The 21,121-nt window shown below is 43.8% G+C and overlaps 1 protein-coding gene across 3 annotated transcripts in view; it reads right to left on the bottom strand.

Moving 5' to 3' along the window:
* LOC137341097 (CDP-diacylglycerol--glycerol-3-phosphate 3-phosphatidyltransferase, mitochondrial) overlaps positions 1 to 21,121 on the bottom strand; it is a 92,888-nt gene that overhangs the window by 52,196 nt on the left and 19,571 nt on the right. For all 3 annotated transcript variants that reach the window (XR_010966959.1, XM_068004016.1, XM_068004017.1), the window contains exon 7: positions 19,336 to 19,863. Coding sequence is in view for 2 of the 3 variants with exons in the window: in XM_068004016.1 (XP_067860117.1) it covers positions 19,336 to 19,863 (528 nt within the window). In the remaining variant the exon portion in view is untranslated. The remainder of the gene's footprint in view (positions 1 to 19,335; positions 19,864 to 21,121) is intronic.

The following is a 21,121-nucleotide window of genomic DNA, read 5'->3' as shown; positions in this document are numbered from 1 at the left end:
GAGCTATTAAATGTTTTTTTTTATTTGTTCATGGGATGTGGGCGTCTCTGGCATGGCCGGCATTTATTGCCCATCCCTAATTGCCCTTGACAAGGTGGTCGTGAGCCGCCTTCTTGATCCGCTGCAGGACTTGTGGTGACGGTTCTCCCACCGTGCTGTTAGGAAGGGAGTTCCAGGATTTTGACCCAGCAACGATGAAGGAACGGCGATATATTTCCAAGTCGGGATGGTGTGTGACTTGGAGGGGAACGTGCAGGTGGTGTTGTTCCCATGTGTCTGCTGCCCTTGTCCTAGGTGGTAGAGGTCGTGGGTTTGGGAGGTGCTGTCGAAGAAGCCTTGGCGAGTTGCTGCAGTGCATCCTGTGGATGGTGCACACTGCAGCCAGTGCGCCGGTGGTGAAGGAAGTGAATGTTTAGGGTGGTGGATGGGGTGCTAATCAAGCGGGCTGCTTTGTCCTGGATGGTGTCGATCTTCTTGAGTGTTGTTGGACCTGCACTCATCAAGGCAAGTGGAGAGTATTCCATCACACTCCTGACTTGTGCCTTGTAGATGGTGGAAAGGCTTTGGGGAGTCAGGAGGTGAGTCACTCGCCGCAGAATACCCAGCCTCTGACCTGCTCTTGTAGCCACAGTATTTATATGGCTGGTCCAGTTAAGCTTCTAGTCAATGGTGACCCCCCCCAGGATGTTGATGGTGCGGGATTTGGCGATGGTAATGCCGTTGAATGTCAAGGGGAGGTGGTTAGACACTCTCTTGTTGGAAATAGTCATTGCCTGGCACTTGTCTGGCACGAATGTTACTTGCCACTTATCAGCCCAAGCCTGGATGTTGTCCAGGTCTTGCTGCGTGCGGGCATGGACTGAGGGGTTGCGAATGGAACTGAACACTGTCCAATCATCAGCGAACATCCCCATTTCTGACCTTATGATGGAGGGACGGTCGTTGATGAAGCAGCTGAAGATGGTTGGGCCGAGGACACTGCCCTGAGGAACTCCTGCAGCAATGTCCTGGGGCTGAGATGATTGGCCTCCAACAACCACTACCATCTTCCTTTGTGCTAGGTATGATTCCAGCCACTGGAGAGTTTTCCCCCTGATTCCTATTGACTTCAATTTTACCAGGGCGCCTTGGTGCCACACTCGGTCAAATGCTGCCATGATGTCAAGGGCAATCACTCTCACCTCACCTCTGGAATTCAGCTCTTTTGTCCAGGTTTGGACCAAGGCTGCAATGAGGTCTGGCGGAACCCAAACTGAGCATCAATGAGCAGGTTATTGGTGAGTAAGTGCCGTTTGATAAGCACTGTCGACAACACCTTCCATCACTTTGCTGATGATTGAGAGTAGACTGATGGGGCGGTAATTGGCTGGATTGGATTTGTCCTGCTTTTTGTGGACAGGACATACCTGGGCAATTTTCCACATTGTCGGGTAGATGCCAGTCTTGTAGCTGTACTGGAACAGCTTGGCTAGAGGCGCAGCTAGTTCTGGAGCACAAGTCTTCAGCACTACAGCCGGGATGTTGTTGGGGCCCATAGCCTTTGCTGTATCCAGTGCACTCAGCCATTTCTTAATATCACATGGAGTGAATTGAATTGGCTGAAGACTGGCTTCTTTGATGGTGGGGATATCGGGAGGAGGCTGAGATGGATCATCCACTCGGCACTTCTGGCTGAAGATGGTTGCAAACGCTTCAGCCTTGTCTTTTGCACTCGTATGCGGGACTCTGCCATCATTGAGGATGGGGATGTTTACAGAGCTTCCTCCTCCCGTTAGTGGTTTAATTGTCCACCACCATTCACGACGATGTGGCATGACTGCAGAGCTTTGAATCCGTTGGTTGTGGAGTCGCTTAGCTCTGTCTATAACATGTTGCTTCCCCTATTTAGCATGCGTGTAGTCCTGAGTTGTAGCTTCACCAGGTTGGCACCTCATTTTTAGGTACGCCTGGCGCTGCTCCTGGCATGCTCTTCTACACTCCTCATTGAACCAGGGTTGATCCCCTGGCTTGTTCGTAATGATAGAGTGAGGGGTATGCGGGGCCATGAGGTTACAGATTGTGCTGGAATACAATTCTGCTGCTGCTGCTGATGGCCCACAGCGCCTCATGGATGCCCAGTTTTGAGCTGCTAGATCTGTTCTGAATCTATCCCATTTAGCACGGTGCTAGTGCCACACAACACGTTGGATGGTGTTCTCAGTGCAAAGACGGGACTGAGTCTCTACGAGGACTGTGCGGTGGTCACTCCTACCAATACTGTCATGGACAGATGCATTTGCGACAGGTAGATTGGTGAGGACGAGGTCAAGTAAGTTTTTCCCTCGTGCTGGTTCGCTCACCACCTGCCGCAGGCCCAGTCTGGCAGCTATGTCCTTCAGGACTCGGCCAGCTCGGTCAGTAGTGGTGCTACCGAGCCACTCTTGATGATGGACATTGAAGTCCCCCACATTCTGTTCCCTTGCTACCCTCAGTGCTTCCTCCAAGTGGTGTTCAACATGGAGGAGGACTGATTCATCAGCTGAGGGAGGGCAGTAGGTGGTAATCAGCAGGAGGTTTCCTTGCCCATGTTTGACGTGATGCCATGAGATTTCATGGGGTCCAGAGTCAATGTTGAGGACTCCCAGGGCCACTCCCTCCTGACTGTATATCACTGTACCGCCACCACCGGTGGGTCAGGACATACCCGGGGATGGTGATGGAAGAGTCTGGGACGTTGGCTGAAAGGTATGATTCTGTGAGTATGGCTAGGTCAGGCTGTTGCTTGACTAGTCTGTGGGACAGCTCTCCCAATTTTGGCACAAGTCCCCAGATGTTAGTGAGGAGGACTTTGCAGGGTTGACTGGGCTTGGTTTGCCTTTGTCGTGTCCGGTGCCTCGTGGTCCGATGCCGGGTGGTCCATCCGGTCTTATTTTTATTATGACTTTTTTCAGCAAGATTGTACCACTGAGTGGCTTGCTGGGCCATTTCAGAGGGCAATTAAGAATCAACCACCTTGCTGTGGGTCTGGAGTATTTTGCATCAGTTTATATTCCTATGGATGATGCTCAGTTTCCAGCTGTGGAATGTACTGTAGACAGCGACATTATAAATATTATACTGGATAGGGATGTCATCTTGGATAGAGCAGGAAAGCTCAAAATAGATTGGACTCCAGGTCCAGATGACATCCACACAAGGATGGTTAAAGAGATGGGACAGGTGCCCCCTGCCTGCATTTTCCAGAGCTCAATAGAGTCTGGTATAGTTCGCTTAGACTGGAAGGTAGCTCATATGTTTCCGATTTTCAAAAAAAGAGGATAAATCAGAGCCAGGAAACTACAGGCCCATCAGTCCGACAACGATCACTAAGTAGAAGATTGAAGGGCTCGAGATGCTCTTTATGATCAGTGGGAAAGAGAAAAGGCCATTAGAAATACTCAATACAGCTTCCGGAAATGAAGGTTGTATCTTACAAACTTACTTGAGTTTTGTGAAGGTTACTAGATTAGTGGATGAGGGTAATCGGGTTGATATTGTTTACTTGGATGTTCAGAAAGTCTTTGATGAGGTACCTCACAGTAGTCTTCATAAGGTAGAATTATGTGCTATCAATGGAAATTTGATACACTGGATTAGGAATTGGCTCCAATCCAGCAGGCAAAAAGTTGTAGTCAACGGTTGTAGATCAGCCAGGAGGAAGGTTACTAGTGGTGTCCCCCAACGATCGATGTTAGGCCCATTACTGTTCACTGTTTTCATTGACGACCCGGACGGTGATGTTGGGGGTATGGTCAGCAAGTATGCAGATGATACTAAAATTTCTGCACGTTAAACTGTAGAGGAGTACAACCTTCTGCAAAATGATTTAAATTTGCTAGGGGAATGTGCCAAACAAGGCAAATGGCATTTAACCTAGACAAACACATTGTGATGCATGTAGGCAGGACCAACACAGAATATACTTACCATTTACAGGGAATAATACTGAAAGCAGTTGAGAGAGAAAAGGATCTAGGTGTTATTGTGCACAGATCACTCAAGGTGCGCAGAGAAGCTGTAGCCAAAGCAAATAGGGTATTGGGCTGCATTAATAGAACCACCCAAACGAGTCAAAGGACACCATTCTGTCCTTATACAGATGTAAGGAATCTTACAACACCAGGTTATAGTCCAACAGTTTTATTTGAAAATCACAAGCTTTCGGAGGCTTTCTCCCTCGTCAGGTGAGTGTGGGATTCCATGAAGGTTACCGCATTTATAGTCAGAGAACAATGCCTGGTGATTACAGATAATCTTTCCAACTGCCCGTTGTCAAGGCAATCAGACAGAGATCATCAAAGACCTTATACAGGTCCTTGGTTAGACCGCATCTAGAGTACTGCGGGCATGTTTTGATCCCCTCACATGGTGGATGATATAGCAGCCATGGAAAAGGTTCAGGAGAGCCGCAAGAATGATTCCCAGCTGAAAAGTACCTTAGATATTCAGATAGGCTTAAAGAGCTGGGTCTATTTACTTTAGAGTAGCGTAGACTTATAGGAGACCTGATAGAGGTATATAAAATAATGAAATGTGTACCTATTGATATATTATTTCAGGATGACAGATTGGGGAGGACCAGGGGACATGCCTTTAAACTACACAAGAGTAGGAATAGGCTAGATGTTAGCCAGTTCTTCTATAACTATAATTCCCACCCATAAAGAAGCCCAGCAGCTCTTGCTAGAGCTCGGAAGCACAGCTTCTCCTCCTATATGCTAATCTACCACAACTCATGCTGCTGACCCAAATGTCAGCACAGGCACCCAATGATCAACCAGTGCCCTCAATTGGCAGATGTCTACACCAGCAACCATTGTAGCACAAATCAGTATATTCCCAACATTGCCCACAGAGGATCAGACGCCAGGGCCCTCTAAAACAGTGCATTTTAAAACAGAGACAGGACTACAATGAAGCAACCCCGTCACAGTTAACAGCCCCGGACCAAAACAAGTAGCATGAATTCCCCTTGGATACCAGCAAACTCTGCCCTGCACCACAATCCGCTGCCACACATCACCCCAGGAATCAAGGTCACAAAACATCCACCCAAGCCAGGGCAGACTCTCAAGAAACACATGAAGGCCACAGTTGCTGACAGGCCATAACCAGCTGCCCCAGCCTAATGCAGCAAATCAGCTGGCTCAAAAAATAGTCTGATGACTTCCAGCCCACGTTACAAAAACCCTCGAGCTCTGCGATGTAATAGCCAGATAGTGCACTGGATGAAGGAGCTGGAGATCCACGCCCTTGAAGGTGATAAGCAGGTTACAATAATGTACGCTCAAATGGTGTACCTACTGGGGAGGGATTGGGAAATGGACATGAAAATAGACAGCCTCAACAAGAGCCATCACAATAGCATTTAGATCTTTAATGTCCTCAAAAGCTCAGAGGAATGGACTAATCATCTTCATCCAAGAGACTTGAATCCCTTTTAGACCAGAGGCTAAAATATATCTAAAAATCACTACCTCTATGCTCACATTAAGGGCCGTATGAGTTCTTACCTTTCAAAGAAGCCAATAATTGTCACAGGCCAGGATCAAAGGGTGAACTACAAACCAGGGCATTTGCATCTCAATCATTGCACTTGTCCCCTCAGCTCCTGAAGAAACTTGTGCTTTTAATATCGTACTTGTCCTCCACCACCATGATATCATGAACAGGACAACTGACCCCACCAGGCTCAAAATTTGTAAGAGGATATGCCCTTTCCACACGCCAGGAGTTGCCCAAAACTTCTAACAAGGCAAAAACATACAAGTCCCTCCACCCACCACCAGCTCTCCACTCCACAGTCGCATGACAATATCAACCCACAGGGGAAGGAAAAAAATTCACCCACAATGTCCTCAAGAAACCTCCCCATGCACCTGCCAGGAGCAATACAGTACACAAGTCCCAGCATCTGTGCAATCAAAACCCCTCCCCCAAGACAATAAAATAGCTCCCCAGGAAATTCCCAGTATCAGAAGGTTTTAAAAAGAAAAGTCCTCCCTGCAGTGATAAGAATAGCAACCATGGACCCAAACAATCTCGTTTGGACCAGTAAAAGGTAAGCCATTGCCACCCAGGGAAGAGGCTCCTGTAATCCCCCAACTCCAGCCAACATTAACATACCTTCATAGACACAACAGATCAACCCAACCCAAACTCACCATGGCTGAACTCAAGATTATCTCCCTGAATGTGAAGAATGGAACAAAATCTTACCAATTTCAGTAAAGAACAGGCACATGTTTCATTTCTACAGGAGACCGACCGCACCCTCTCCTGAGTACGCCAAATAGTGGTAGCCTCTTAACCAAGAGCAGAGCAGAGACTACTAATTAGAAAGTACCACCCTTCACCATCCCTGGCAAAGATGGCCCCTCTATCCTGACAAAGGATTGAAGAGACGGAATGCTCAGTATGAAGTCCCCCCTCACTCTCCACAGCAATATTCCTTTCAATCCTTCTCTGTCCCTCCCCACCCAGCACCATCACACATGGTAGGCAATCTATGCTGCACCCTCCATCCGCAGCTGGACAGACATCTCAGTAGAGGTGGGGCACTTAGGACAAGCAGCTAGAACAAGTCAAGAATGATGAAACACCCTAGACCTAACTAATGTATGGCGAGCCATGCACCTCTTAAACAAGGAATACACCTTCTACTGAAATCCACACTAAACCCAGGAAAAAGAAAATCATTGACTTTTTCCTGAGGTAATCACAGCTGCCCTGAATCAAGGGTTGCAACATATGACCACTAGCCATCCTGAATGTGCATCAGTCATCCTTCAGCTCACATTCGCCAACCCTACCAACCACTTTAGCACTGGTGCCAGAACCCCATGCTCCTTAGTGACATAGAGTCCCTGCATAGCCAAAAATGGAAGACCTGATACCTCTTCGATTCTGCGCTGGGAAATCAGATAATGAAGCAGTCCGTGCCCGCACGCAGCAAGACCTGGACAACATCCAGGCTTGGGCTGATAAGTGGCAAGTAACATTCGTGCCAGACAGGTGCCAGGTAATGACCATCTCCAACAAGAGAGAGTCTAACCATCTCCCCTTGACATTCAACGGAATTACCATCGCCGAATCCCCCACCATCAACATCCTGGGGGTCACCATTGACCAGAAACTTAACTGGATCAGCCACATAAATACTGTGGCTACAAGATCAGAGGGTGGTTATTCTGCGGCGAGTGACTCACCTCCTGACTCCCCAAAGCCTTTCCACCATCTACAAGGCACAAGTCAGGAGTGTGATGGAATACTCTCCACTTGCCTGGATGAGCACAGCTCCAACAGCACTCAAGAAGCTCGACACCATCCAGGACAAAGCAGCCCCTTGACTGGCACCCCATCCACCACCCTAAACATACACTCCCTCCACCACCGGCGCACAGTGGCTGCAGTGTGTACCATCTACAGGATGCACTGCAGCAACTTGCCATGGCTTTTTCAACAGCACCTCCCAAACCCGCGAGCTCTACCACCTAGAAGGACAAGGGCAGCAGGAACATGGGAACACCACCACCTGCACGTTCCCCTCCAAGTCACACACCATCCCGACTTGGAAGTATATCGCCATTCCTTCATCGTTGCTGGGTCAAAATCCTGGAACTCCCTACCTAACAGCACTGTGGGAGAACCTTCACCACACGGACTGCAGCGGTTCAAGAAGGTGGCTCACCACCACCTTCTCAAGGGCAATTAGGGATGGGCAATAAATGCTGGCCTTGCCAGCGACGCCCACATCCCATGAACGAATAATAAAAAAAAATCACCAAGGTAGTTGTTAAGGCCCTATTATAGTCGTTTCCTCCACCAAGAATCATAAAATATGGAAAATGCAGAGCTACCTGGAGCAAAGGATAGTGAAGCCAGACACAAAAGACAGCAGAGAGCAACAAGTGAGTCCTGATTCAAAACAGCCCATTATCAGTGGCAGCAAATTGCCTCTGTAACCTCCTCCTGCCCTACAATCCTCCAACTCTGGCCTCTTGTGCATCCCCTACTGCCTTTGGCCCACCACTGGTGGCCATGCCTTCAGCCGTCTAGGCCCTAAGTTCTGGAAATCCTTCCCTAAACCCCTCTCTCTCCTCCTTTAAGACGCTCCTTTTAACCTACCACTTTGACCAAGCTTTAGCGCCTTGGGACATTTTACTATGTTAAAGGCACTATATAAATGTAAGTTGGTGCTGTTGTTATAGATGATATAATCAGGCACCTTACGCAACACTTTCTATAACAGAGTCACGCCTATTGACACGAATGTGTTTGCTAAAATTCTCCTGCTAATGTTGCCTGTAACGCAACCATTTCCCACCATTCATTAGCTGCTGGCAAGTTTTAGAATTTCCTTAACCTTTTAACAGGCTTCAGTATTTTGCTACACTCATCTCTCAGGCTCTTTTTGCAGCTCTAATATCTCCTTTTAACAAATTCCTATAGTACTCCTACAGTTCTCCCTCCTTCTTCTTCCTTATGGCATTTATGGAGTTGGTTTTCCTTCTTATTTTAATGCTCATTGACTGCTTGATTATCTTAATGAAAAAAATAAATGGTATACACTGGATAGTCAATGCTAGTTTTAAAAGTGCTCTTTTTCCTCAGCTGACATATCTAATGTTTCTGCCAACTCTCAGCCTTCTGGATTATACACACACTACATTGTTTACAATTTTCATTCTTTTCTTTCTCAGCAATGCACACCTCGACTGAAAACATTGCACCGGGAATGCAGTCCTGTATACACCTTGGTTTTTAAGATCCTAATAATACATTTAATGGATTAAAAATATTCTAGGGATTCTACACTGTGTTTTGTTCTCTTCATACAATGAACCCTATTAATAGAACTACAAAAAGTGTCAGTGTTATGGCATTGTCCTAATGCTTTAGACATGAAATACCTTCCAGCCATTTCTGTGAGCTACAGGAAGCAAACAGCAGTTCCCAGAAATCACCTAAGAGTGCAAAAGTTCAAAACATTCTGTAGTTGGGCATTCATTAATCCTCAAGCAACACTGAAAGGCATTGTTTGTGGAACAGCAACAATATGTGAACTAAGGTAACGAGTGAAACGCAGATCTATAAAATATATATCAATATTTGTGGAAGGACAAAAATATAGGTTACAAAATTATGCCAATAAAATTAGGCAATTTTTATGCCAATAAAATTAGGTAATTTTTATGGCAGTAAAATAAGGGAATTTTTATGGCAGTAAAATATTTTGAACTAAACTTTGTGCATCTGCATTGGACAAAACAATTCTAAGAAAAATTGCACCAGCAAATTGTTTACAAAACCTTTAGCACCACTAAAGATCTGCATTTCTGAATATTAAAATAAGGAAAGTTGAAAAACATACAGCATTGTGTGAATAATCCTGAAGGTTCTGAATTGAAACCTTAAATATCTCATGTAAAAAAAATTAAACACTTTTAAAAACAATGTTGAATATGCAAGAGAAGGTATTTAACCAGAGAAATATTGTTAAACGAAGCAATCGATTTCTAAAATGGATCAAACATGTCAACAGTTTGTTCCAAGTTGTCCTCAACAATAAGAGCCATAACTTTTTTTTTTAAAAAAGGGAACTAATTCATGTAAATACCTATTTGAACATAACCCCAGGACTTTACAAACTGCTACACTTCATGTGGTTAAAAAGAATGTAATATCTATATAAAATGCAAACCTAAAAACCAGACAATAAAACTATACTTTTACTGCCCCCTAGTGACACTTATTCTCCTCACTGGACTAAGAAGCTGTAATCAAAAGTCATAAAATGCAAGCGCTCCATAAAATTTCCCAGCAAATCAACTGAAAATCATTTCTCGATAAACCCGTGGCAATGCCGTTATAGTAGGTAACTTTGTAACATGAATGTCCTCGTACATCAATGACATGGATAAGAAGGATGCATTAGGACGTGATAATCTAATCTCAGGATCTGGGTGATTTATCAGCTGCTCTTGCAGTTTCAGATGTCATTTGAGCCCTTTAATTAGATTACACTTGTAGTCACTTCCAGATATCCATTGCTCTCAGTCCCATAAAAAGGTTTAAGTCCGTAATAACTAATGGAGCCGCCAATCAGTTGTGCTTTCATCAGGTAACTGGACAGAAATTTGTAAATTAACGATCAAAATGCACCAGGTATTAAATGGGATTGAATTTTTCCTTAAATTGAGATGGTTTCTCTCTATCGACCCAATCAACTCCTTTAATTATCTTAAACACCTCGATCAGATCACCCCTTAATCTTCAATATTCAAGGGAATACAAGCCTAGTCTATGCAACCTGTCCTCATAATTTAACCCTTTTAGCCCAGGTGTCATTCTGAAGTGAAGATTGACATATGCAAATAAACTCTCAAGCAGGTGTGGCAATGTAATGGCTGCTTTTATTTCAGACTCTGGAACATTCTCCCCAAAGACATAACATTTGGTAACATGAGGAGATCCTGCAGTGTAATTGCGACAGGACGCTTATGCACATCTTAGGGGCTTTGGGGAAGGAATCTCAGGCCCATGGTGAGTAAGAAAGGAGAAGGTTCGAGGGGATGGTGAAAGTCTATCAGGCATTTGGGCAGAAAAGTGGCAAATGGAATTCAATCCGGAGAAGTGTGAGGTAATGCATTTGGGGAGGGCAAACAAGGCAAGGGAGTACATAATAAATGGGAGGATACTGAGAGGTGTAGAGGAAGTGAGAGAACTGGGAGTGCATGTCCACAGATCCCTGAAGTAGCAGGACGGGTAGATAAGGTGGTTAAGGCAGCATTTGGAATGCTTTCCTTTATTAGCCCAAAATAGAATATAAGAGCAGGGAGTTTTTGCTGGAATACATAAAACACTGGTTAGGCCACAGCTTGAGTACTGTGTACAGTTCTGGTCACCACATTACAGGAAGGATGTAATTGCATAGAGAGGGTGCAGAGGAGATTTACGAGGATCTTGCCAGGACTGGAGAATTTTAGCTATGAAGAAAGATTGGATAGGTTGGGGTTGTTCTCTTTGGAACAGAGGAGGCTGAGGGATGATTTAATTGAGGCATTCAAAATTATGAGGGGCCTAAATAGAGTGAAGAGGAAGGACCTGTTTCCATTAGCAGAGAGGTCAATAACCAGGGAGCATAGATTTAAGATAATTGGTAGAAGGATAAGAGTGGAGTTGAGGAAAATTTTTTTCACCCAGAGGGTGGTAGGGATCTGGAACTCACTGTCTGAAAGAGTGGTAGAGGCAGAAACCCTCAACTCATTTAAAAAGTACCTGGATGTGCATCTGAAGTGCCGTGACCTACAAGGCTACGGACCAAGTGCTGGAAAGTGGGATTAGGCTGGGTGGCTCATTTTCGGCCGGCGCGGACACAATGGGCCGAATGGCCTCCTTCTGTGCTGTAAATTTTCTATGATTCTATGACAATTCGCCAGTTACAGCAACCCACTCACAGAAACTTTTCTCTTTCCAATTTTTTTGCATAATTTTCTTCTCTTCTTTCCAGAAGACAATGCCTTGTGCTGGAGTACAGTTCAGTGGATGTCAGCAGCCCTCCAGTACCTTACCCAACTGGCCATTGCTCGCATGTGAGCCTAGACAGTAAGCACTATGGGGTTGGAGCCATCACACCAGAGCCTGATCCTGTCCTCACCCAGTGTCCACACTTTCCACCAGTGGGTGACCGGATGGCTGTGGCTCAGTGGGTAGCACTCTTGCATCCAAGTCAGAAGGTCGTGGGTTCAAGTCCTACTCCAGGGATTTGAACACATAACCCAGGCTGACACTTCAGTGCAGTACTGAGGGAGTGCTGCACTGTTGGAGGCGCCGTCTTTCGGATGAGACGTTAAACCGAGGCCCCGTTTGCCTGCTCAGGTGGACGTAAATGATCCCATAGCACTGTTTGGAAGAAGAGCAAGGGTGTACTCCCTGGTGTCCTGGTCAATATTTATCCCTGAACCAACATCACTAAAACCGATTATCTGGTCATTATCTCATTGCTGTTTGTGTGCCCCTTGCGGTGTGCAAAATGGCTGTGCATTACAACAGTGACTACACTTTAAAAGTACTTCATTGGTTGTAAAGTGCTTTGGGATGTCCCAAGGTCATGAAAGACTCTATATAAATGCAAGTCGTATAGCAAATCGTTAGCAGAGACCGTGCCTGATTTATTTTTCACCACCCCCCCCCACTTGCCCAAAGTCACTGAAGCCAACTGTAGCACCCATACTGCCATCTGGCTGAGATCAAACAACTCAGCACAGACCAGAGAGGCAATCCCACCCCTTCTGGATCTGCAGGGTTCAGCACCCCAACAGCAATGCCTCCACCCATTGAGCCGCTGGGGAAGCCTTCTGCGTTTATGAGCATGCATGCAACTTCCTGTATACCCCCTCCAAACACTTACATGATCCAAGCACTGCATTCCAAACTATTAACTACTCTCATGGAGAAGCACTATTTTAGTAAAACCTATAACCACTTCTAGATATGTGGAAATCAAAGGGAAAAAATAACTTCTCACCCAAATGCTGGAGCAACAATTAAAGAACTTTCATTTATAATATAACAGAAATAGGCCAAGGTGTTTCACAACTGAAATCGAGTCCCAAAATTTGTTTATTCCTCACAATAAGTTCACAAGAGATCTTCAAAATCAGCATAGATACTTTTGATTTACTTGTATTTCTCTGATAATCTGAGAATAATATGTTCAGAATATGTCCATTAACAACCATCAAATAAAATCATAGTTTGGATCACTGCAATAAAATCATCGATTGGATCACGTTATGTGTAACTCAATTCTGGTGATCCAGCAACCTTTACGGTCATAGCATCTGTGGACAGAGAAACAGAGTTGATGTTTCAGGTTGATGACCTCAAAGGTCACTGACCTGAAACTTTAACTCTGTTTCTTTCTCCATATACAATGCCTGACCTGCTGAGTGTTTCCAGCATTTTCTGTTTTTATTTCAGATTTCTAGCCTCCACAGTTTTTTGTGTGATCACAGGCTCGTTTCAGAACAAGAGCGATCCAACTAATTTTTAGCCAGTGAAACTGCCACAAGTTCTGTGAACCAGAATGCAAATTGATTTATGTTACATCATTCCTTCCCTAAATCTATATAAACACATCTAGGAGTCCGACGTCTATCATGCAGATATGTAACTGGTATTAGAATCTAGCCAGTGGCATGACTGAACCAACAAAAGGCTTAGCATTAAATATTTCCTCAACCATCACTTATAGTAATCGTGATATTTTTGCATACAGAAGGCTTTTAATAATGCTATAACTTACAAAAACCATTGCCCTTTGGCAGAAGCAGAAATGATTATTCAACTTATTTCACCATTACCAGCAACTATAAACCACACGAGTACACGCAGAGTGTAGTCATCACTTACTACCTTTGGTGTCATTTGAAACACTGCCAGTGTCAGTGAAAAAGTCATACAATGCCTGGGGCCGAAGAACATTTGCATTTCCTATCAGCTCCCTCTAGGCGCGTGTACTGTAAATGATTCCCTTTGTGCGCACATATTCAACAAAGACAGGAGTGATAGTGTTGGGAAATTAATATTTTTCCACTTCGCAACTAGTCGCAGCTTCAGTCTCTGTTCAGATGCTTTTATGCAATAATAGAGCTCTCACCCAATCCTGGAAAAATCACCTATTGCTGCATCACAATTTCTCTCTGGGATGGTTCTGGATCTGCCCTGGTTACATTGAGGGGTGGATTTCAGAGCACCAGTAGCAAAGGAAAAACAACAGCACATACAATTGTGTAAATCTGCATTTGCTACTTTACTGGGCACTGACCCTCCCCAATACCTAATGAAAGTACGTACATAGCTAGTCTGTATGGACTAAACTCTCAGCCCACCCAAGCTCTGAAACATTGGCAGCACCTGATGTGTGACGAGTGAGCTTCCGGGTGTCTGCCTGGCTGTGTCCCCGGTCTGTGCAAGTTGAATACAAATATATCTTAAGCATCAAGGGGAAACACAGTGGTACTTCTAGGGAACAATGGGGCCATTTCTAACAATACTATGTGATGTTTGGGATTGTAAATAACAGCCCTTCTTGAGCTGATTAATTAATATCTCAAATAACCCCCAACCCACATTGTGGGCTGAAAAAGATTTAATCTTGAGGAGACCTAGCCCAGACAACTGTCCAGTTCTGATGAAAGGTCATCGACCTGAAACGTTAACTCTGTTTCGCTCTCCACAGCTGCTGCCTGACCTGCTGAGTGTTTTCCAGCATTTTCTGTTTCAAGGTCCATTTTGAGCTGGATTTCTGCTGACAAGCTGTTTCCTGGTTATTAACAACTTGAACGCTAAAGCTAGCAGTACACAAGTATAAGTTGTAAAAAAATGCAAAAGAGAAAAAATTCCATTTTGTCACAACAGTATCCAAGCATTTACTGCTTAGGTCTATAACCTGTATTATTACTATGTAAATTTTCCTAATTGTTGTACGTAAGCAAGATTGCGTGTGGGACTTTCCATGAACGTTGAATAAAACAAGTTCCTCCTTTTCTGGACATGAATCCACAGTTCATTTACTGGTTTCAAATCTCCCGAAAAACCACTGACTGGCACCAAATAGTGTCATTATTTATTTGGTTCACCTCTCAGATGGACGTAAAAATCCCACAGCACTATTTCGAAGAAGAGCAGGGAAGTTCTCCCCAGTGTCCTGGCCAATATTTATCCCCCAACCAACACATAAAAACAGATTATCTGGTCAGCATCACGTTGCTGTTTGTGCGACCTAGCTGCGCGCAAATTGTTTGCTGCGTTTCCTACATTACAACAGTGACTACACTTCAAAAGTACTTCGTTGGCTGTAAAGCGCTTTGGGATGTCCTGAGGTCTTGAAAGGTGCTATATAAATGCAAGTCTTTCTTTTGGTTGAGATTCAATCACCTCCATTCTGATTTCGATTTTTCACTATCATTGTCATTCATTTTTCCTCTTTATTTTGTTGGGATGGAGGTGACACTGACAAGGCAGCATGAGGACATGATCATTCAACTACAAAGCGTGGGACTGGAGTCATGTATAGACCTGACCGGGTAACAAGTTCTCTTTCCTGAAAGATATTAGTGAACCAGTTGGGTTTTGACAACAATTGCACAGCTTTTCTGGTGCAAGCCCACAGATTACCAGATTTATTCAATTTAATGAGAACTCACGAACTTTAGATTGCTAGTCCTGTACCATAACCACTGCACTACCATATTCATAATGTAACAATTTATAGCAGAGACTACTTCAGAGGGCTAAACCATTAAAGTTGCAAAATGACTGATACTTTTATAACCCAAAATCAAGATTTAAAAAGGCTACTTCATTAAGCTCTCAAAGTGGTGATTATTTTTATAATTTGACTTTTGTGATAGATACAACACTGTAGTGTGATTCTCCGTGAGACCAAGGGTTGAAATCCAACAAATACTTGCCCTGTTTGAATAAAACAAAAGCAAAATACTGATGCTGGAAATCTGAAATTAAAACAGAAAATGCTGGAAAACACTCAGCAGGTCAGGCAGCATCTGTGGAGAGAGAAACAGAGTTAAGGTTTCAGGTCGATGACCTTTCATCAAGTTCCTCATTTTCTGCCAATGAAACCATAGCTCATTTGTAGGTTTCAAATCTCCAGGAAAAGCCAATGATTGGCACCAAGGGAACTCTTCAGGATGAAAAGGCGACAGACTTGAAAGGATGATCTACCAAACAAAATATGAAAAGATACCCATTGTATTATACACAGATCACACTTCTCTAACCTTAGCACCACACTACAACATTTCTGGCCAGAATCATTGCAGGCCGTTATTTTTCTGATTGAATATCAGTTGCACCAAGTGGGTGCAATCAGGACCCGCAGACAACTGCCGTCTTCATTCGAAAATTACAGGTTACTTTTATCATGGCATCACCCAAGAAGCACGAAGATAAGCAGCGTAGCACGTACTGAACTAACACACAATCCAACAGTAGTTGGGGGCTGCAGCTTTAATACATGAGACTGCTGAGTTTTGAGCCAGAATGCACTAGAACAGGTTCTGAAGGAAAAGCTGCATTGCACATTACCTCAACCAGGGCTGCTGTGGGGTGGGGGGGTTATTCCTCCCCCAACATAAGCAACAAAAAAAAAATCAAGTCAAAAGGGAGAGTCACCACTCACAGCTAATCATTTGAACGCAGAATATGTTGCAGCCTGAACACGCATCCATTCATTTTACATTTACGTTGAGTGTCTTTTTTCTGTTTTTGTCTCAGAATCTGGTTCTAGGTTACCATGGTTAATTAGCATCAGTCTGGCCATCAAGTCTAGTCATGCAGCTTTATATCCTGCAATTAGTTGGGAATTTAAACAAGGTTATGTTAAGACCATGCAAAATTTTACTGGAAAATAATGTGGTCTGCTCACGAGCCAGGAAGAGAGCTTTTGACTAAAAAAATACACTAACATGTCAAACACACTGACCGTAAACTACTTGGATTCATATAAAACTTATTTCCATTCCTCACTGGGAAAAAACCTGTCACAATTGTTTGTTGGAGTGTGGGGTGCTGTTTTTAAAGAGTGCAGTACGATTCCTGCCTTTCCAAAACGAACATGGCCACACAAGACATAAATAAATAATTACCTTTGAAGCAGGATGTCCCAAAGGGTGTCACAGCCAATGAATGATTTTGGAAGAGTTGTCACTGGTACTGTGTAAGGAAGCAGCCAATTTGTACACAGAAAGGCCACAAACAGCAATGAGATAAAATGACCAGATAATCTGTTTTAGTGAGGGATGGATGTTAGCCAGGGCACCAGGGAGAACTCCCCTGCTCTTCTTCGAAAAGTGACGTGGGATCTTTTACGTCCACCTGAGGCGGCAGACAGGTTTAACATTTTACCTGAAAGGGGGCGCCTCTGACAATGCATCACTCCCTCAGTACTACATTGAAGTTTTTGCCTAGATCATGTGCTCAACTCTCTGAAGTGGGGCTCGAGAACACAACCTTCTGACTCAGAGGTGAGAATGCTACCACTGAGCCAAGGCTGACACCAAGATAAGACTACCGGCAACATGCTAGTCAGCTATCAGTCTGCATGAGCCTAGTGACAGATTGGGAAGACAAGTGTTTGTGACGGAAATTCCTCGTGGGGAATTTCTGATTCTTACCTGGAACATTAATGGAGTGGGGTGCCAATCTGAGGTTAGATGCTTCTCCATGAATGGTAGTTGAGGAAGCGGGAGAAGAACGTAGGAAGAAAGCAGAAGAAAATCAAGGTGAAAAGCCAAAGCATGTTGACTTAGAGCGTTCACACACTCCTTGCAGCTTAAAGGCAACACAGGTTGGTGCGGCAGGCTTGGTAGACCAGCTGGTCTTTAACTGCCTGTCAATTTTGTATGTTTGTAGGTGTAGTCCTGGGCACTGGTTATCCACATACCCTTCTGACCAGGTAACTTTGATGTGATCACGTGAAGACCCGAAAAGGCAAAAATACTTTTGTTTTAAACGTGCATCACATTTCAGGACTAGAATTTTTTTTCTTCACCAAAAGGGTTTTGGGAATGACTTGTGTTTAAGGGCAATGTTTAAAAAACAAATAGAATTTGCACAGATTTACAAAGATCACAGGCTGCAGGCATTAAAGAATGTGTACTGGGAAAGGCTAGTTTGTAGCATTCTGAACTAATACAGTGAAAGTCACTTGTTTTGTCCCAGGCCCATTAGCCAGAATAGCTCCCACTCATCGAGAACAGCAGAAGATGTCTTCTTTAAAATATCACATCCCAGGGGAGGAGAGGTAGCTGCTTTTACTGAAAAACCTAGTGGCAAATCACTGGAGGGAGGAAATCAGTATCTTTGCACCCCCTCTCCGCAGCAAGGGACTCAGTGGGCCACATCGGCAGCCAAGCTCTGAACAGAAGGTTGTGACACACAGCACTGGGCCTGGAGCAGGAAGCTAAAAACGCAGGAGGTCGGTTTTTGCAGTTAGTTGCAGTCCGAAAAAAAGCAAATCTCAAAAATAAGTAAATCAGACCACGGAAGGTACAGCACATGGTTAATTACCTCCCCCCCACCCCTGCCATACTCTTGGGGAGAAAAGCGAGATTGAGCTATGCAATTGGAATTTGCTTTGACTGTCACGCCATATGTTCACTTGCTGTCTATGAAATAAAGTACGTACCAATTTGTGTCCAGCCTAATCTCACTAAAGAATGGACAGGTGCACTTGGGGGCATTTGTGAAAGACTCCATATTGAGTTCAGATCACAAGGGGTCCTTTAGTCACACCGCTGGGTTACATTCTATTATAATTTGATACAGGCACATCTCTAAATGCAAGACACTCAGGTCGCTTATGGGAATCACTAGCACTGCTGTACACCAGAAACTATATATGACACACCCTAAACTTGTAACATTGTGGTAAAGGGTTATTTGACCCCTCCAGCAACCAACATGTGACATTACACTATTGGCACACAAGACCCAATGCAAATCAGGTTGTCATAACTTACCTTAATCTAACTACAGGTAGTATAGAAAGTGATTATTAAAAAAACACATCTGTTGTGTAAAATCATTTGCACACAATAATGTTAAATTGTTTATCATGTCATTAAAATATCACAAAGCACTTCAGATGGTGAATTATTTTTGGAGCGCAGTGACTGTTGTTGCACACCCATTCTGCAGCAGCAACATCCCAAAAACTGCACTGAAATAAATGATCAATCTTGCTTCATGTGGTACTTATTGAAGGAGGAAGGCGGCTGGGATACAGGGAGAATTTCCTGCTCTTCCACAAAATCACCGATATCAGTTTATTATCTTATGTGAAGAGCACCTATGCCAAAGCAGCACTCCCTCAACACTGTAATGAAGTGCCAGCTTATATTACATGCTCAAGTCCTGGAGTGGAGCTTGAAACCACATCTGCTGAGGTAGAAGTGAATGTGCTACCAACTAAGTCAAGCTAATACTACAAATGTTAAACAAAGAAAAGTACAATAACAGCCGTGAAGTGATGCAACTACTCAACTGGATCATAATGTTAATTCTCCTCTTCCAACCTCCCATTCCCACAGTTCACCCCTTTAGTAAACATGGAGTGAATTACAAGCAATTCACCTACCTGAGAAATCTAGGATGCCTTCATACTGCAAATACAAAGGACAGACAAACCAAACCAACACAATTGAGCAAAAGTTTTTTTTAAAAACATTCATTTTTTTAATCTGCCTTTTAAAGTGTATTGCCATTGCTTAAAAAAAAACTACCACCCACCTTTTGCATGAAATGTCCAGCCTTTCCTGAAGTATTCATGTAGTCTTATTCTATCTTGCAGTCCACTCTGGCACACTCTGCTGTAAAACTGTCTGGCAATGTAAACATAAGCTGAAGGAATGGCTCCTGCTACACCCTTAGCACCGAAGAAACCATTCACCTCTGGTGAGGCTAGCAGTATCTGGTAATCTGCGCTGGTACCCAAAATAAGATTCATATAGGCTCGGGTAAGGTTGAAGTACCCTGAAGTCAAGTACATCTTGGAATCCACCTCAGCTTCAGTCATTAAAGTTTCAGTCACTTGTTCGTCTATTCTAATTTCAAATGGCCTCATTTGTATTATGGGGTAAATCCAAGTGTCTGTACAGCTCACTGTTCTACCAACGTCACTGGGCAGTGCCAACTCTTCTTCAGAACTACCCTCGGCCAAACTCATTAAATGGTTTCTGTACTGCTGTGTGCTTCTTGCTTCATTCACCACGGCCATGATCCTCTTATTTGCTGCCGCACAGAAATCTGTTCGACTACCTGAAAAACAATTTCAACAGTGCGCCTAAGTATTGCTGCTTTCCATGGTCAGGACTGATTGCAAAAACAGGCATCTGAATAACGTCAAATTAAAGATTATAATGCAAATATGTAGATGTTCACTAAAAATAACAAGTTCTATATAAAGTAAGGTATAAACCATAAACTAAAATTATTTTCAAGGATAGACTAATCAAAGAATTCATTTTGACATTTTCAACACTAAAAAAGTTAAATTTCACAAGAGGCCTGATAAATACATCATATATCGCCATTCCTTCATGGCCATTGGGTCAAAACCTGGGAGCTCCCTACCCAACAGCACAGTGGGAATACCTTCACCACTCGGACTGCAGCGGTTCAAGAAGATGGCCACCATCACCTTCTCAAGGGCAAGTAGGGATGGGCAATAAATGCCGGCCTTGCCAGCGACACCCATATCCCCAGAATGAATTTTTTTTAAATGACCAGACTTTAGAGTGAAAAACAGTGTGTAACATACGGAGAGTAGCATTTTGGAACAGATTTAGATAACTCAATACAGAACACTGTGATTGTGCCTTGGTGTGGAGATGCCGGTGATGGACTGGGGTTGACAATTGTAAACAATTTTACAACACCAAGTTATAGTCCAACGATTTTTATTTGAAATCTACAAGCTTTCGGAGGCTTCCTCCTTTTACCTGAGGAAGGAGGAAGCTTCCGAAAGCTTGTAGATTTCAAATAAAAATCGTTGGACTATAACTTGGTGTTGTAAAATTGTTTACAATTGTGCCTTGGAGCCTTTTCGACCATTTTACCATGGAAGGACTTTAGTGCAATTTATATTGAAACGCTGCATTTAAGTTAGTGAGTTCACAAAGAGTTAAAATCCAGGTTCCAGCTAAAGCTGTGGGGAGGGAGGTAGTCAAGTCAGATAAGCCAACTATTGTAAATGTTATCCTCAATGACCTGGGACAACAGGAGGTCATTATCTTGTTTCAGAAGCATTCATATGCAAGATGTTGGGGGGAACTGCATTCACGCATATACAACATGAGGTAGTCTCATCGGGCCTCCACCCAGCCAAGCCAGAGCCAGTTTAATTGAAAGGCCTACTGGCCAACCCCCAGGCAGGGGAGAAGTGGGAGGTACAGCCCTCAACTTCCAGTTCTTAGAAGCAAAAGAACTAAAAAAAAAGGTCAGGTCCAACAAAGGCTGCCGAATGAGGCAGGCAGGAATTAAGTCTCCTTTAAGAAGAAAGCTTAGGTAGCTGGTC

This window comes from Heptranchias perlo, chromosome 23 (assembly GCF_035084215.1).
Source record: "Heptranchias perlo isolate sHepPer1 chromosome 23, sHepPer1.hap1, whole genome shotgun sequence".
Classification (NCBI taxonomy): domain Eukaryota; kingdom Metazoa; phylum Chordata; class Chondrichthyes; order Hexanchiformes; family Hexanchidae; genus Heptranchias; species Heptranchias perlo.
Note: the sequence above shows the minus strand (reverse complement) of the source record. Positions and strands in the feature narration are given on the sequence as shown.